The 19,261-nt window shown below is 45.3% G+C and overlaps 1 protein-coding gene across 1 annotated transcript in view; it reads right to left on the bottom strand.

Annotated features, from left to right (window-relative positions):
- LOC146209367 (pancreatic lipase-related protein 2-like) overlaps window positions 1–9,302 on the bottom strand; it is a 38,672-nt gene extending 29,370 nt beyond the window's left edge. Inside the window, exon 1 of the mRNA XM_084580148.1 lies at window positions 9,149–9,302. Within this exon, the coding sequence (XP_084436274.1) occupies window positions 9,149–9,302 (154 nt within the window). The remainder of the gene's footprint in view (window positions 1–9,148) is intronic.
- Window positions 9,303–19,261: the final 9,959 nt, after the last annotated feature.

Consider the following 19,261-nt stretch of genomic DNA (forward strand, 5'->3'; position numbering starts at 1 on the left):
AACCTGAAGCACCCTTGTCCTATATAACTCTGCAGAAATAAGGCGTTAAATGTACACTGGCTTGCGCTGTACTGTCGGAAAATATATCGCGATGCTCAAAAACACACGGTCGGAGACGTTCCAGAGAGCAAGTTCCTTTAGTTCCGCATTTTATTGAACTGCATTAAGGCCTCCCATTTCTTTCCGTCACAAAGTGGGCGCCAGCTGCACACAGCGTGCTTTCGGGCGTGCTGTAAGAGATGGTACTTTACTTTTTCCCTCGGAAGATTACAAAACGAAAGCAGCACGCGAACATCTATAAGAAAGGATGTTTGCGCAACAGGATCGTGCGCTGGGAATGGACAACTTGATTTCTGAAAGATAGCGTCTAATGCCTTTACGACCACAATCTGGTAGAAAGGGACCGGTTTCTTAAGCGCGTGGTTTCTAACCCCCCTCAGAGGAAAACGTACCAGAGATAGCTTATCCCTTTAGTGGTTCTGGTTTTTTTCTCTGAGCGGGCTATATATTGCCAAACTCCTGTTCACCTGCTTAGGAATAAGAATGCTAGCTATTGAGCTGTTGCATTGACCAGAGAACAAAAACTTGAAGGCTTCCTTTTCCATATATGTTCTTCGAAAACAAGGCCACCGGTTAATTGCGCTAAAATCAAATTACTTTTTGCTAATATGTCTCGGTAAAAAATGCTGCTAACGCTAGAGCTGCACAAAATAACAAAACACTTATTACATATTTGCTGTTTATCCCACATGATAAAAGCTTGCTGTAACAGTCGAATAACGACAGGAAAGGTACAAAGTTTGAAGAATGCTTGCGTTTAACTGAAATATACGGAGTAAACGATAGGACAGCGGAGTCGCTATACCTTCTCTCTGCCTGTTCTGTAAGGTACACTGTGGTGTGAAAAAAAAAAATAAAACCGCTCATCCGATGGGAAAGCTGTAGCTCAGTGCATAACAAGGATCTCATGTTACAAGCTAGCAATACTTATAGCTTTTGACAGTACTGGATATTTAGGAACGATAAGTATATATGCTGGTGAGAGTACACACGCATAAAATTATGTTGCAACATATTTTTAATAAACAACTGTATCATGAAAGCCACTCAGCAATGGTTGGTTGGTTTGTGGGGTTTAATGTCCCGATGCGACTCAGGCTTTGAGAGACGCCGTAGTGGAGGACTCCGGAAATTTCGACCTCCTGGGGTACCTTAACGTTCACTGACATCGCACAGCACACGGGCGCCTTGCTTTTCGCCTCCATCGAAAATGTTCTGCTTCTGCTGGGATTTCATCCCACGTGTTTGGGCACAGCATTCGAGCGGCATAAACACTCATCTACCGCGGGGCACCAAGCAATGAAGAACTGTAGCTGGTGTTCTTACTGATACAATTAACTTTCCATTCATTTGGTCTCCTGTAATTGATTGCTGCTTCCAGTGACTTTGGCCATGGTGGAGTGCGTAACATTCGCCATAAGAGAAGCGAGTCCATGACTCCTTTTATTTACATAAGAGTCCAGTGTCCATTCTTATCTTAGGTTCAAACCCGGCTCAGGATGGCGCAGCAAGGCTTTGCGGTTGACACACCTGACGTTATTTATCACCGGTGATCCAGCGTCAAAAGTCAAACTGGGTGCCGTGTTTGCGATGAATGCGTTTAGCAACGAGAAAGCCAGAACTGTTGAGCCCGTGGTTGGACATTTCCCTTCTCTCTCCAGTTCTTCCTTTAGTCACATTGATGTCAAGGGCAAATGAAACGCAAATAAAATGGATGAAATGAAGGTGCCTGGCTAGCATTCGAAGAGTAAGAAATGTTTCGCGCTTATTTTTAGTATCACGTAAGCCTTCACTGCTGCGGACTTCTTTTTGTGGCTAAGCTCTTTTTTATAAGAGTCGCACCGCGATGTGTTCAGAACTTAGGTGCTTCTATCAGTTGTCTGAAGTAAGTTTTACTTCGAAAAAGCAAACGCCATGCACGCTCTAGACATCTCGCCTATCTAGCATGTACCATTTGAGTAACAAGTGCAAACCTCTTCATCTCATTGTATGTGCTTACTGACTCGAGTCTAGGTTGGCCGCGATTTTATGGCGATACCCGAAATTTGAAGGCATGCGAAGAAAAGAAACCATCCATGAATTTAAGCAGAGCGAATAGTAAAAAAAAAGATACTAAGACCGTAGCTACAAAATGCACAGGAAATTTATTTACCAAGCACTTGCTCCCGCTCGCTCGTTACCGTTGCCAGTGGTCTGTTTGTCAGTGTCCTCATTTTACAGAGCACAATATTCTGTTCGATCAAGTAGATTTGAAATGCAGTATTTTATGAGTGGGTGTGTGACCACGCATTTCAGTTTATTATCTCAGACTCCATCAATCTAGCTAAAAACTACTATTCGCAACGCGCGCTGGACACTGCCTGTTGGCGTTACCTCGCATGCTTCACTGAGCCATTCACATGAATATTGCACAGCTGGTCTCTGATAGGTCACTTCATTCATACGTGTATAGACTGTAGCTGCCTCGTCATGCCCCGATGTATTTTCGTGACGTCAGTACCAGCACTGGCTAGCACAACTTTCACTTCATTGTTCACGTGCCCATAATAAGAAGCGAGGACCAGGAGGGAGGTGATGGTTCCTGGACGATGTTTTCACGTTATTACCGTGATAATTATAAAAGCTCGCTCCTCAGAAAAGCCAACGTAATCGTGGTGAGTGGAATATTAAGGGTATGCCTGTGGCAGGTGGAAGCTGGTTAACGTGGCCGTACGCTAATTGGTCGGCGGTTTCTGTGACGTCAAGGGACCACGTTACACACCTAATTTGTGCCAACTCTGGCTTCGCTTTTGAAAGATGGGATGGTAAGATCGGAATGCAGCCTTCCAGTACACCTCGACCCGAGTGAGACACTCTGCCGCCTTTACGGCACGGTGGCATGATAGTATGGCTCTGAATAGGACAGGGCTTTATACTTATATCGGGTGGTCTGTCAAGGTGGGTATGTTATGCTAATCATTATGTATGTGAACTGAAGGTTGCTGATCAACCAAGTAGAAAAATTCATATGCTAACGGGAATAAGAGCACTGAGAGAAGGGACAAAGAACTAGCTCTCCGTTTTACTCAAGTCCCTAGCTCACGAAGGTCCACATAGAGAGCTGGGAAAAGAAGCAATTACTGCGTTTGCATCATTTTCTTAAATTGGCAGTTTAAGTGTCTGCCAGACTTTTTTCTCATGGGAAATAATCAAGTGAACTAATATGAAGTCGCAGCTAGCTTATGGAGTAATTTCCAAGCGCCGTTCATATCCCATGCGCAGGCTGTGGTCACGTGGCGGGACGGCACTGCACGAGCCGTGCAGCCATTCCGTGACATCAAAGCCAACATCTAAAGAGCCTCCGGAGGGTACATCTTGAAGTATTATTCGCTACTGCGCTCTTTGTATATGTGAAGTTTTTGAGAAGACCAGATATGTATCTCTTTTTTTCAGTTTCAGCGAGTTGCCGTCATGGGACATAAGATATATTTATAAATGCTGGGATATATGCCGACCTGGGTTTGCAAATATATGTTGGAAAAAATTATCCTTATGTTGAGATCGCTTGTCACAGAACGGTTCTTGCCCCGGATGGCATTGCTAGCATAACTATCGCTTTTCATTAAAAAAACAAAGCACAAAAATAAACAGCATCATGCTCGGTTCATTTCTTTAGTAGAGAAGCTTACACGGCATAATCATTTTCAAGGATAGGTAATGAAAGTATTTATCTGCAGTATTTCATGTCACAGCTGCAAAAAAAACAACAACAAAAACAAGCCTTTCCAACGTGAGAAATAATAAATTAACAGTAATTTCAGAAGATTACGACATCGAGGATAAATCACCGCTTCAGCATGTTCCGATTCTCGTTGAAGCGGTGCTGCCAGGCATGTAAACGGTGCATGCTTGTTTTGTCCTCAGATAGGATAACATGGGAAAAATCTCTGGGATGTTGTAGGCGCGTGCTTTAAACGCCCTAACGAGAAAAATCCAAGTTTCTACACTCTATTCAAATTTTCTCAATAAACACGCGATTAAGCTCTCTTGACTCATGTTATATAAAAAGCAGCAGTTTTATTTTACAGTTACATTTTCTCGGAAACCCGGCGTAGAACTTCTTCGTACACGAAGCCACACGCATGCGTTTTGACCGTTGCTTGTACCCTTATTGCGCACAACAGTGCACAACAGACAGAATCTTGCAACATTTTATTTAACTATTTATTGCAAGCATACTTCCTTCCGATGCTTTTGCGTAGTCAGAAAAGCAATTTGATGGTTTATGTTAACGCACCGGACTGCTACGGCAGAGTTAGTTAAAGTGAATAATGTGGATTGGTCGTTTGTCGGTTCATAAGGGTTAAAGTTTGTTAACGAATCGTTATTGGTAACATGGCTCGATACGGTTCTCACTTTTTTCACGCATTTTTGTAGATGTGCCACGCATGGTCTGGTTTCTTATTGCGGCTTGTCATAAGGTTCGAAGTGGTTTTCTTTCTTTCGTTAAGCTCCTTCAGTGATGATTTGTAGAGGCCTCATATGAGTTTCATAGCACCGAAAGTTGATGTATTCACAGCCATTGTGATAGAAGTAACAGAATCGGGAAACAATTGTGGCTGTAGGAAAGGTGGCAATTCACGGCAGCGGATTCCGCAGCTACTCGACACGCATAGGATGTCAACAGTACAATGTAACTGAACAGCTGTTCCGGCTTCGCACGCGATTTGTTCATTTTGATAGTAAGATCAATTTAATCTGCGCAACGGATGTGCTATGACTTTAGAAAGTGCGTGCATTCGAAAACCCCATCATAATTTCTCTAAGCCCTCGACCATAAAACAAGGGCAAAACGGCCAGGTATGCTCAGTCACGCAATAACCTCTTCGGGAGTCTTCAGAGCACGCACAGGTGGAACCCAACCACGTTTTTTCTTTCCCCTGACGCTGATCCAAAGAAAAACACAACCTTTACAAAGAGATTAGGTTGCGTGCGTTTCTTCGAGTGCGTCCCGCCCTACTTTCTTAGCGAAGAAGGGCGAAAGCGTTGGAGGCACATTCCTGTTCGTTTGAATTCTATTCACGGGGAGAGACATCAATGCATGACTTTTATTAACAGGGTGCACGCCTATCAGCGTTCGCGATCGGGCCTTCTGCGAAGAAAAAAAGATTGCCATCCGTAAGGTAAGGTGTAATAAAATGACTGGCTGATACGGTATAATATTGGTTCAGTTACTGCAATGAGAGCATGTACACACACATCTTGTCCGCACAGGTCGGTTCGCAAAGGATATCCGCGCCTTGTTTTGCATATCAGGTAGAGGGTTGATGACATTTACCAGCGAAAAACTGCACTTGACTCGGATATCGCTGCATTCGCTAGCATTTCGTGTGAGCTGTTTTTCGTTGTGTTTGTGCCACATGTCTACTTTTGCTAGCAAATATCGCTGATGAACACCCTTCCCAAAATAGAATCTTGAGGTTGTATCTGCACTGAGCTTAAGCAGTCGTTTGTATGCAGCTTGTAAAGAACTTGAAAAAAGACGTGCTTTGAACTATTTGCGGGTTGTTTGTAAAAGGGTATTGTAAAAAGAAACAAAAATCTGTAAAGAGGAACCCCTTTCTAGGGCAGGTTTTATATTGTTACCTGATGGCACGACAAGCGATGGAACACGGCGACACAACAGAAACAGAACGACGTGATGACATGACAATGAAATATGCTTTAATGGCCAGCTGGCCTGGCGCGAGCCGCTCCGCCCCGCGCCACTGCCCGCTTCGTCATCTTCGTAGCAATATTTATGGCCTTTAGTTCCTTGGAGTGCTGAGCTGTTTACATATAGGGCGGATAGGGATCATCGTGGAACACAAGGCTATGAAACCTTAGTGACAAAACGTCACTATGTGGCTAGGCCGGGCAGCAGTTTTGACCTTCAAGAATATTGTCACCCAAAGCATTACCTTGCTAAGCAGCTTTAGGTTTGGAAGTCGTGAAACACTCACTTTGTTATATGCACGACGCCGCGGTCATTACTGAGCCATTTCATTATTTACCAAAGAAACATTGACGAGATGAGTGAGCCCATACTACACGGGGTTTTCAACTTCTAAGGATGTTTTAATTTTTTTAATCATAGGATCCTCGAGCAGTGTTCGTCTTCCTCAGTTGTGCATCTTGATGGAGCTCTTTACAGCTCCAGCAGCGGGATATTCGCTCAGTGTAAAGGTAATCGCAAGGAGTTGTATAGTATAGCCTCCTAAGGTAATCGTTTGTGGCTTTCGCGCGACGCGCTAGGCTGCCTGAGGAAGTGCAGAAGATTTACGCACTCAAAATTTCAAAAGCGGAAGGTATTCGACAACATTAAATATAGGTGTTCCGAAAGATATATTGGTCAACTATACACTGTCTGTTCATTTAATACTTTATGGACCTGTACTTGTGAAGTATAGAATTTATTGTCGCTTCAAAAAAGTATCAATAAAATGCATTTCTTGCTTTTGTGACGAATAGATCAGTTAAGTTTGTTAAACCTACCAAATGAAAATAAACTGCCGTGCGTCCTCGTCTAAATGCCAATTTTCTTGAAAGAAAAATGCACTGTTTTGAACATGTTTTTGATGCTCGTAATAACAACCGAGATACTACATGAATATTTTTCTTTTAAACAAAGCTGGCTTATCTCACTAAGGAGAGTTGAACGAGCAAAATTTTTGCCGAGTAATGTGTCACACGACTTTGCTTAGTAATACAATAACCTTAAAAGGTCGCACTGTCTGAAGGCATGAAATCGGTAACCGAAACGTTTCATTAACCAGTATATAGTACATATCCGCCCTACCTTTTACCAAGTACTTGATCACATGTTTATAACTAAGGTGATACTTCGGATGACAGATGTAATCATTGCAGTTAGATTATTATAAAGACTGCTATAGGAAGGCAATATTTGTATCTAAACTAGAATAAACGAATTAAGACATTCCAAAAACACAAGTCGCCTTTGCGGGTTCAAACAAACTCCAAGAAATCTGCAGAAAGAAAACGTAAGAAAAAATGGGAAGATAGCCTATGCAAAGACATTCCTGCGGTGAAAGATTATATATAAAATAATGTTTCCTCATTGTCGATTGAGATCCTTAGAATCCTCCCGTACAGCATAGAGTGAGAATCGCTGCCGCAATAGGTTGGATCTGTTAGCCTTAGAGGTCGGCAGTACAAGGGCTTAAATAGGAAGCAGGGGATTAACTAGAGCCACGACTTAAACAGCACTTTGTTCTAACTGCCACCCACAAGCGAAAGCTCGATTTGTGCCTGAAATCACTTCGTCGCGGAGAGGTGCTGGCTTATTCTAATTAGCCTCTGAGTTACAGATTCACCAGACAACGAGAGGAAAATAAGGGGTTTACTATGACACACATAAAAAGGAAGCCAGGCAGGTACTAAAACCGACGTTAGTTCAGGGAACATTTTTACTTGCGGTTTTAATTGTTTGGCGTGGACGAAGGTAAATCATTAATGTGCTAACTTTCTCTTTGATGGTTAACTGACCAGGGAATATAAGGAAAATCTTTATTCAGTTGTGGCAGCTTTGAGTGGAACATTGCAAAAATAAAGAATTAATGCTTTGCTTTTGTAGCGCGGTTAAGGTAGTACAAGATGATTGGCGGGGCAGAATCAACAAATAATAATGTACTGCAAATTAGATTTCCCTTTCTGCAATTCGCTGAAGTGCGCAATGGAGTTTTATTTCTCAGCGCATATTTATGTTTTGTTGCATGCATTAGTAATGCTCCTAATACCTGTTTCCCTTGCCTTAAATCATCTGTCAGATTCGTCCAATTTAGTAGCCACTTTATTAAAAGGAGGAGCTTATATCGCTCACCAATATTACTTCTGTTGAACCTTGTACTTCGTTTTATGTGTTATGTACTGTTTGTGTTTGCGTAATGGTATTTAGTAGTGCATATGTTATGCTGAAATGTATATCGTCCGACCAATTGGTTATTATTTTTTGGTAAAAAGTCGGAGCTAGCAGTGCTATGCGGTACCAACCTCTCCTATATTGTTCATGCAAAGAAAAAAAAATTGAAAATATGCCGTGAATATAACGCAGCATGAAAGCAGATTTTGTTGCATAGCCCTGGCCCCAATATTTAAAATAAACGCCCACACCGAACTGCGATGCATGGCTCTAAATGAAGCATATGTCAGTTAGAAACGCCGCCATATCGCAGTTCATGATCTGACAGAATGGCACACACTAGCAAAGAAAATGGACAGGGTATGCTATAGCTCTAGTACACACAGCTTAGTTCCGGTTCATATGCTTTGCATGTACACAAAACGAGAGAGGAAATGTGAAAAAATATAGTTTTTGGCGCCATCATAAGGAGCCATGCTGCGCCGAAGCATTTTCGTACTGTTTGCGCACAGCATTAAAGGCGGATAGAATCAAGCCGACACAGAATTCTCACTTGCAGGGAGATAGCGAAACCTAACCTAACTGTAAGCTCTTCTAGAGTTGAACTCCTCGCAGAGACTGCGTGCATAAAAAGCGTTATCTTGATTTGTTCGGAAAGTGCAAATACCAGGATATGAATGAAAAGTAGTGTGGGTCAAGTGAGAAGCGGAACCAACATCAGCAACCTCAAACCGTTCCCAAACGGTGCGACTGAAACGCGTCTTTCTTTGATGGGTCCTAGTGTCAAACCAGAGGCTAAGGACAAACAGACACAAATGCGATATCAACCGCAGTTCATTGTGCATTCGCCAAATGAAGACCGTGAACACACACGCTCGAATCGAACGTTCAGCTTGCGCTCTCTGGCTAAGCTGCCAGCACGCAACCGCACTCACATACGCTTATCGCGTCATCTGGCGCCGAGCATAAGACAAATGTTCCCTTCCGCAAAGCCACGTATACGGAGAGCCGCGAGCAATGACCCCCGGGGTCGTTGAGGAGCTGGCCGCACGACGCGACCTTGCCCCTTGCAGCAGGTGCTACTGGAGCGGAGGACGGCAACCGGTTCTTCGTCACTTCATGAGAGGGGAGGTCAAGAGGTGGGCGTTAAGCGAGCATCGTCCGATGCGTTAAAGGAGCGTGACTCACCGGGCGTCGCTGGCGCAACCACCGCCTGCGCCAGGGCAGGCATCTTCGACGACACCACGAGAAACCAGACACCGAGGCCGGCGGCGGCGGCAAGTAGCAGGACGAGCAGGGCAGGCCAGCCTCCCGAGCGGAGGGTGGACGACGCGACGACCATCGGGTGCGCATGGGGCGGGCAGGTGGCTCCCAGCCCAGGAGGAGAACACGGCGGCGGCGGCAGCGAGGGAAGGCGCTGCGTCGGCCGCGCTGGCCGGGACGCTGAACGGGAGACAGCGGCCGGACTCGTCTTGGGTCGCGGCTGGGCCGCTCCTGTTCCGCGCGCGCTCGCTGGCAAGGGCAAGAAGCGAGGGGGGAGGCCAGTGCATCGACCGAACCGGGCTCGTCCCTGCTGAGCGTGCGCTCTTCTTTATGTGTATTTTCGGGTCAGGCCGCCCGCTTCGGCTGGCTGGCTGGCCGGACGGCCCCGCTGCGGGCTCTTGAGCGGAGCCGTTCGTGTGTCCAGGAGGGAGGGAAGGACAAGTGAAACGTCGCGACGCCCGTTTGCCTAGTGCCCTCCGTGGGCTCCTCATCCGATTACCTGGCGGCCGTCATCAACGCCGTCGTCGTCTGCGCTCCAGATAATTCGTCCGAAGGTGACGCCGGAAACGTGCGCCCGTTGGCCCGAGTGTCGCCTTAGGTTGTTCAATGAGGAAACCCTTACGGGGCCAGCAAGAGAGAGAAGGGAGCTAGGCGTGCATAACGTGAGATGCTTGAGCAACGGAAAATCCCGTGCGTCAGAGAAGTGAATTTGTTTGTTCTTTTCAGGTTTTACCCCTTCTTCGGAAGTTATCCTCAGCGGACACCGTTACTGGTGCCTAGACAGGAAAATCTTTGCCATGATTTCGCATTTTTCTAGTTAACAGAGGTGATCTTATGGAAGGAAGGGTTGAGACGCGTTTCGGCGTGGCATTGATACATAATACGCATCATATTCATAAAATAGTGGACAATCATATACGTTACTCCTTTACGACATCTTGCTTAAGGGAGAATCACTACCTCTCCTCGTCCCCTTTCCTCTAATAGAAATGATGTCACTCTTTTCTCGGCTATTTGTGGGGCGACGGAAAAGTAACTGATACAGTGATCAAGAATTCTGTTTTAAGAGTTTCCAATTTAATCTGAAGAATGTTTTCGGAAGATTATATTTATTTGTACAAATTCAAGAGACATATAAATCCTAACATGTTAAGCTCTTAAATACTCATTTGGTTTGATGAGTAATGCAGAGTGCGAAAATCCCAGCCACAGGGTTGGTCAATGAAAACTGAAACAATCATACAAAGCTTATCAATTATTCTTCCTTTACGGGGCAGTTAATGGTAAGCTCGTTTTTTATAGTGCTCGAAAACAGCAGCTGTATCGTCTCGATTAATACCGAAATAGGCGCCTTCGTACTGAGTTCCCTGAATTAGGTTGGATACACTCAGGAGTAGTAGTCTGTAGAAATATCAGCATAGTTATTAGCGAGCGACAGTTATGGAAGCTGACTACCAAGGCGTCCGGCCGCTAATCACAGCTTCATCAGTCGACGCAAAATACCACCGCTATTGTTAGTCACGTGCGTAAAGGTGTACGAACGCTGAGGTAGCAACGTGAAATGGTTAATTGCACCGTTATTTAGGTAATTAGGTAATATGTAACCGTAGCAGAAAATGTGCGGAAAAAACACAAAGCTTTGAATTTAGAACAAATTAAATTCCATTACCCATAACCTATTTCATGCATATATAGAAGTGAGATGAATTCCCAGAAAAGAGACGCCTTGAAGGTCGTTAATTTCATGAAGAATAGCGTAGTCCTTAGAATATAGGTGTATGTTATACGTTAGAAGATATGCAATTAGGTACGCCTTCATACAAATAGAAAAAGTGGTCTAAATCCGTTTTCTGGGCGCACCAGATTGAGCAAGGCTGAATACAGAAGATTTACTGCAGGCAGCAACGCACTGAGAGTCTATGGTTACAGAAGGAAATATTCGTGCCAGGAGAAAGGCTTGTATCGAGGTAAAGTTGGCACAGATTAGGGAGCAGTTTATGACTGCGTAGATCACAGCAGATTGTGGCAAGCTCTCCAAGAGTTGGGAGTTCCAATTCACCTCATCTGTCTCCTCAGGAACCTTTATGAAGGGCAATAGGCTACAGTCAGAACTGGGCATGGTCTTACTGATTGGTTTCCGATTGAGAAAGGAGTGAGACAAGGCTGCATACTGTCGTCCTGCCTATTTAGCTTATATGCTGAGTGCATCATGAGGAAGGCCGGTCTGGTCGAGTATTCAGCTGGAGTGAAGATTGCTGGGAAACGTACCAACAATCTTAGATACGCGGATGATACCACTTTAATGGCAAAAAGTGAAGTGGAACTCAACAGACTTCTGATGCGCGTACAGGAAGAGAGTGAGAAGTTTGGCTTAAACTGAACATTAAAAAGACGAAGGTCATGGCGTCTTGCCCTATCAAGTCCTGGAGCATCAAGGGACAAGTAGTGGAAGCTGTGACAGATTTCCTCTTCTTGGGCTCCAAGATTATCCCGGAAGGGGACTGCAGCCATGGAATTAGGAGACGCCTGCTTCTGGGAAAGAGAGCCATGGCTAGCCTTGACCGCCTAGTAAAGAGCACAGACATTACATTGCCAACCAAGATCCGTAAAACTCGTGCTATGGCCTTTCCAGTTGTGATGTATGGATGCGAGAGTTGAACTGTGAAGAAGGCTGACCGCTGAAGAATTGATGCGTTTGAGTTGTGGTGCTGGCGGAGACTCTTGAGAGTTCCTTGGACGACCAGCAGATCAAATCAGTCGATATTGTCGACCATAAACCCTGAATGCTCATTGGAGGGTCAAATTCTAAAGTTAAAGCTCAGCTACTTTGGTCATCTGATGAAAAGAGAGGCGTCGCTGGAGAAAGATTTGATGCTGGGAACGGTTGAGGGTCACCGGAGAAGGGGTCGACAGCGAACGCGATGGTTAGATGGCATCCTCGAGGCGCTGCAGGTGAAGTTATGTGATGTTAGGAAGATAGTGAGAAACCGGAAAGCGTGGCGTGATATTGTCCATAGGGTCACGAAGAGCCGGACACGACTGAACGACTGAACTGAACTGAACTGACTTATGTTGCACACTCTCGAACGGCTTCTCGAAGTCGAGACAGGCGGAATCGGCTAATGAGCGACAATGGAGAATGGAATGAAGCTTATGTGTGAATGATACTTTGTTTCGCAGCACAGCCGCTTACGGAACCTGCGCTGCGTGTCAGTAAAAAGCTGTTGTGGTTCCAAGAAACCTGCATTACCTGTATACAATAAGCGTTTTCATACCTTATATAGACTGGCTGTTTTAAAAATTGGGTGATAATTGAGAACTGAGTTCTGGTTAACTGATTTATGGATTCGGATCTATTCTCGATCGTCAAGTTGGTGGTGGAGTCAGTCACCAGTACCGAGGGACTGTTGAAGTATCTGCGAAAAGAGTAGGAAAGAGAACAATATTTCATCTTTTAGAAATTTCGTCATGACTAGGTCACCGCCATGGCAAGATATCATGCTTGAAGGCAGCCAGGTATCTTCCCTACATCTCGGCATTGCGTATGCATGCATTTGTAATCATGTACTTGTTGGTATATGAATATGTGCACCTAATGCATTTACTGAGAAATGTGGGGTTCAACACTGCTTGGCATTGTTCATTAGGGCTGGGTCTGACTTCAGGATCCTGCCCTTCCGTGTTCGCAGCTCTCGAATTGACGCCAGTGGGTTACTGCATTCCTCGATCAGCTCACACACGGACAAAGAGATCCGGGGCTGTGAAAACGGCTTTAGAAGCCACCGAGAGCCGCGGATTTGTGTTCACTTGATGAGGCTATGGCCCTGCACGACGATAAAGTTTATCTTACTCTTTTCATATCCGGGACTTCAGCGACGTTCACGTACATAGATAGCTGCAATAATAACAGCGCAAATCAAAGCATGTAACACTCTACCAATGAAAAGTGGCAACTTAATTCTCACACACACACACACACACACACACACACACACACACACACACACACACACACACACACACACACACACACACACACACACACACACACACACACACACACACACACACACACACACACACACACACACACACACACACACACACACACACACACACACACACACACACACACACACACACACACACACACACACACACACACACACACACACACACACACACACACACACACACACACACACACACACACACACACACACACACACACACACACACACACACACACACACACACACACACACACACACACACACACACACACACACACACACACACACACACACACACACACACACACACACACACACACACACACACACACACACACACACACACACACACACACACACACACACACACACACACACACACACAAACGCGCGCGCGCGGACGATGCTGTACTTACCACTGCGTTATTTTTACCCTCGCACTTTCTTCCCTCCACTTTATTGTCCTGCTGGTGTGCGTAGGAGGTCCATTTCTTTCTTGAACAAGAATACAGAAGGCTAACTGACACATTATTCACCCCATATCTTAATAGCGCAGGCTTCTAAAATAACTCGCATGAACCTATCCTTGTTCTTCTTCAGCGTCCACATTGTGAAGGTCGACGGGGAATTTTAGATATTTGCATATCTTACACTGATCAGTAGAGCGGCAACGTTGGTGCCAGGCTTCGATATTGCTGTGGAATGCTCTTTAACATTATCATTCACACATTTCCCGGTTTTACAATGTACTCTAAATCTCAGACTAGGAAAATATGATGCTCAACCCCTTGAATACATTCAGAGTATCTCGTTCGGAACTCAGTTTGGCATCTTAACTTGTTCTCCTGCCTATTCACCTGCGCACACATACGGCTTGCTTTGTTTGGAGCCGTAGGAATGACTTGAAGGCCGCATCTCTGTCCGATCTTAATCCAGTGATGTGTATGTGTGCGCAGGTGAAAGTGCAAGCGGTCAAGTATATATGCGAACCTGCGCACCGAAACTGGCACTGAATCTACTTAAGGGTTTATACATCAGATTTCCCTGCTCTCTAGGAAGCAATACTTTGGTCAGACTGGATAAGTGTGACTGATAGGAGTAGAGAGCACGCCGCAGTGATATCGGAAAAGTCTGGCGCCAACCTTGCGTTGTAGTGCAAAGATAGAAAGATATGCAAAGAAGGAAAATGTCCGGCCGACTATTACAGCGTGCAAGTGTTTAAAATGATTAATTATAAGTTAATGCAAGAGATTTTAGAAGCCTGGGCTATCAAAATGTCTTGTGAACATTGTGTTTCCACGTCTTCTGTATCCGTATTGAAGAATGAAATGGAATTCCTGCGCATACTGACAGAGCAACGAAATGAGACAGTAGCTCTATGTGGGTGAACTGAAGATAGAAGAAGTTGCGCGGGTCTAAATAACTTAGTTTTCTGTGCAGCCTCGTGTTTGTTATCTTATGCCCTTAGATAATGGTACATACCCACAAGGGGGATTGGTCACACATGTATTCATCAGAAGTATATTTATAGTTCTTGATGGGGGGGGGGGGGTGTTTAAATCATATTCAGTACAATTTCATATTTAGTACAGTATAATATACAATTTCACATTATATACAATTATACAAGATTGGACAAAAATAAAGCGTTCGGATCTGACAGAAAAATATCGATAAATTTGACTCATTAACAACCTGAAGGGGAGAGACAGCAGAACTGGCGCAACTAGCAGGCAATCCCACCAAAGGCATTAACAAATTTGTGTACTTCAATAAAACAAGGAGCTGGCATAGTTGCTGAGTCAAAGTCGGTAGCTTGTTGAGCGTATTTACCACGTGCGAAAAACTCTCTCTTTCGCTATGACTCGTCCCATCCTAATACTCAAAAGAGCCATTGCTCTGTTTAAAACCAGCGCTGCGGAAGTCGTGTCCTCACGAAATGGGCGGTAGCTTATAGGCAAGCAGGCTTTTGGCTGCTGGCTTCCCTATCTTGGTCATCACGGCTGTTGCTGAAAATTTTCTAAAGAAACGTAGATCCCGTCAAAATGCGGCTGCTTGTGAACGCGAGAAAGCCAAACCAGAGGTGACGCCTTATTTTCATAAGGTTGCGCATAACCTCAAAAAAGTGGCCAGCGGGCACAATGTGCCGCTTGTTTTCTGTGCAGCAAACAAGTTGGCTAAGTTGTGTTCCCGCATCTGCGGTGAGGGCGAGAGCGGTTGCAAACGGCAACGTGAAGCATATGTTAAATATGACATAGGAGTGGTCTTGCTGAAGATGCTGTATCGGACAGAGAGGGCGTTGCCTCTGCGACCGTTTAAAGGGAAGCTGACACAGTTTCTAAACTCCATAAAATTCGGTGGTTAGAAAGAAGGGGCTTTGTTTATCATCTGTGCCAATTTGTTCTGAATTCTGTAGATAAGAAAAACCGAAATTGCTTGTTAAAAACGTGCCGCGGTCACGCCCTCGTCACCAGCGGGAGCGACGGGGGCGGGTGCTGAAACAGGCGGATGTGACGTCAGTATCAGAATGCCGGCCCATTTTGGACCCCGAGCTTTAGTGATCGATGGATCAGCGAAGTCTCCTGCTTGTGCCGTTTGTTTTCTCCAGTTCGGTCGTTCTGTGTTGAAGGTTCCGTGTGATAAACGATTCTATACGAGGTCAACCGGCAGATACGCAGCTGTTGCGGAGTGGTGCGCCGCGCGCTTTGATGTCCTCCGAGTAGTGAGCCTCTTTTGCTCAGTTGTAGAATAAACGTCGTTCGATGTTAGAAAGGTATTTTACTCGTGTCATTAGAAAGCAAAGATTCTTGTGAGTGCGTGAAGCGCCCAGTGGCTATAAACACGGCTTTCCGTTGTACGAACATCGGTGATCCAGGTGACATTGTGTTAGGGTTTCCCAGAGGATAAGAAGCTTTCCGCACAGTGGGTCACTGCCATGACTAGGAAAATTTTCTTACCTTTGGAATCAGCTGTGTTTTTCACTGATGATTTTCGTGCCGATGACGATAATCGAATCTTGACAGCAATTTTGGCAACTTGGGATTTCAATTAAATCAGCGGAACGGAAGCCTGGTGCCGTCCTGTCATTGTTGCCAAACCTTATTAGATTATTACCGCTGTTGCACGGCTGGCTGCCCCGTCGTACGCTTGACCGTAGATACCGTGCTTAAAACGCGATTCGCGGCTTGCTGTTGTTACACAGCTTGCCACCGTTCTCGGATACGTCAACAATTATCAATTAGGTACAGCAAACAAGTTGCGTGATCGGTAGAACAAAGCTTCATTTGCAAGAATAATTTATTATGCAGTGTATGGAGTGCCGTGCAGCTCGGGCGGGAGCAGCGCGCTCAAGCATCGTCCGAACGCAGCACTTCCTCCGCATACCACTCCAATTACACCTTCCGGAAGCTGTCCGTGGATCCCTTGCGCTAGCGTCAAGGAAGCGTGCTCAAATTTATTGCTTTCTTAAATAATAAGTCCAAGGGTCACGGAATGTCAAAAAATAACCCTTATTGAGGATCGCTGACCCGTATGGAGATGCTGATAGTAGTGATAGCCGCGATATAAGCAAGTTTCTCTTTACAGATGTGCAGTGGCAGTCGCCGGTGCGTCGCGGCTCACCCGATCATCTTGTATAAATTAGCTCCTGTGCTAAGGTGGCGCGGTACTTAATGATATCTTCATTTCATGGCGAGACAAGAGGATTGGCAGTAAGGCAGGTATATGATTAGCCCGTTTATTACTGCGGTGCTCAATCCCCGAGCGTCGCCTGCTGTGGCGCTGATGCGAATTAGTATAGGCTTAGCGACGACCAGGGAGTGCACTCGTCCAGAGTTCCCGTCCGCCGCGCTCGCCGGCACCGTTCCGTTAAGCTCGCTTCATCTGGCAACTTCATCCGTTAAGCTGGCTTCATCTGCGAACTTGTCTAATTTCATAATGCGGCTGAAGCCGGTCCATTTTCGGCGTTGCATTGAATAGCGCACCGCGAAAACTAAGCTGCAAAGACGGCAGGGGCATGCAGCAAACACGCGTACCTTTGTCGTTGCGCCGTTGGGTGTTACTCGAAGGCTGTATAAACGCGCTGTGAATTAGGATTGCACCCTATACAATGCCTATTTCATTTCTTGCTGCTGAAACGCGATTTAGTGTGTAATACTCGGTTGGTTTGGAGGTTTTAATGTCCAAAAGCAACACAGACTATGAGAGACGCTGTAGTGGAGAAGACTCCGGAATTTTCGACCATCTGAGATTCTTTAACGTGCACTGACAACGCACAGCACACGGGCGCCTTTCTTTCCGCCATTCCCGAAAAGCGGCCGCCGAGGCCGGAATTCGATCCCGGATCCTTGGGAACAGTAGTAACCACAGGAAGGGAAAGGCGCAGTAACTGTCACACTTGCTCTGTGGACACCCGAGCCGCGCCGTAGGGGAAGGGAGGAAGGTGGGAATGAAAGCGGAAAGAGAGAAAGAGGAGCCGTAGTGGAGGGCTACGGAGTAATTTCGACCACCTGGGGATCTTTAACGTGCGCTGACATCGCACAGCACACGACGCCTCTTCGTTTCGCCTCCATCGAAACGCAGCCGCCGCGGTCGGGTTCGAACCCGGGAACTCCGGCACAGTAGTCGGGCGTCTTACCACTGCACCACCCCGGCGGGGCCAACTTTCTAACGCCGTTTTCTTTTTTTGGAACTGCTGGTTGCTCGAACGCATACGGTAAGTGTCAGAGTTGGTTTACATTGTTCGAATAGTCATTAATACTTCAAATTGGGCTATCAGGTGACCTGAACCAACACGCACGCCGCAACTCGACAGCGTCGGCCTGGCATGCCTAACATGACGTCATGATTGGCCGGCCAATTACGGACAACAGCGGCATTTTGCTTGGAGAGGGGACCCGCTAGGGATCGCTTTCTTGTAAAAAGTACCGCTTGCGTTCATTTCTTTCATATTTAAGTATGGTAGTCTTGTTCACGGACAAGTTCTATAAAATGGCGCACAGAACTCTTTTTTTTTTTTTTTGCGATAAACGTTTTAGCTTATCTTTAAGGGAACACTCTCAAAACATATTGAAGCAAGATAAGCTCGCGAAATTAGTGAGCATGTTATGGCATGTATACCCGGATTTTAAGAAGCAAAGATTCTAGGCAGCCATTTCAGCACAAAAGCAAGAGTTTACTCTAAGCTTTTCACATCAAAAAGAAAGCGGGCCACTGCATCAGGGGTTCCTCTATAAGCTTGTACTCGGCTGAGTGCGACTTTCTGGATAAATTTTATAAACAATTTTACAAGGATAAAGGCCTTCCATGCCTGGTTCCATGTCATGTGCAGTTCTCTCATATCTATTTTCCTTCTTTGTTGTAACCTGTCTCTGATAATAGCTACCCTTAACAACTGAAGAGGCGATAAAACCATTATATATGTTGTGTTATTCTGTGAAAAGATGTCAAAGATATCTGGCGCCACCCTAGTGTGGCACATAATGTGACTGCTTTTAGATACGTGACTAGCCGACAAAATAAAATGAGTTGTAAGTAACGTTCTTTTGTGTCGTGTCCTCTCTTCTGTGGCTGTTCTTTTTGCGTTGCCTTCTTATCGAGTAAACGTTTTGTACCACGGAGCAAACCATCCCACTGCTGAAGCCCAGCCTAATAGCGGCACGAAAGAGTGGATTTGGACTAGTCAAAGATATGGATAAATTGTTTTGCAAGGAATTTCAAGGAAGAGTGTTTGAAGTGAGGGAAAACGGCGACAGGACAGCGAAAAATGATCCATGATCTCGTGTTTATTGTCTCTCTCTCACCGCGTTTCTTATGTCGTTCTTCTGTCGTGTTATAATTCTTAAAAACTCGTTCCGAAAATCCTAGAAGTAACCCATATAACAGTTTACTTTCCACAAGTCATGATAAAGATTATTTTGAGATCAACCATTACTCGATCCAGATGGTTGAAACGCGGAAAGATTTTATGCAAGCCGTCGGTATGGCCTTTTCATACTAATGGCCTTATAGGTATTAAAGGCTTCCA

This window comes from Amblyomma maculatum, chromosome 1, assembly GCF_055883805.1.
Source record: "Amblyomma maculatum isolate TAMU_Amacu chromosome 1, ASM5588380v1, whole genome shotgun sequence".
Classification (NCBI taxonomy): domain Eukaryota; kingdom Metazoa; phylum Arthropoda; class Arachnida; order Ixodida; family Ixodidae; genus Amblyomma; species Amblyomma maculatum.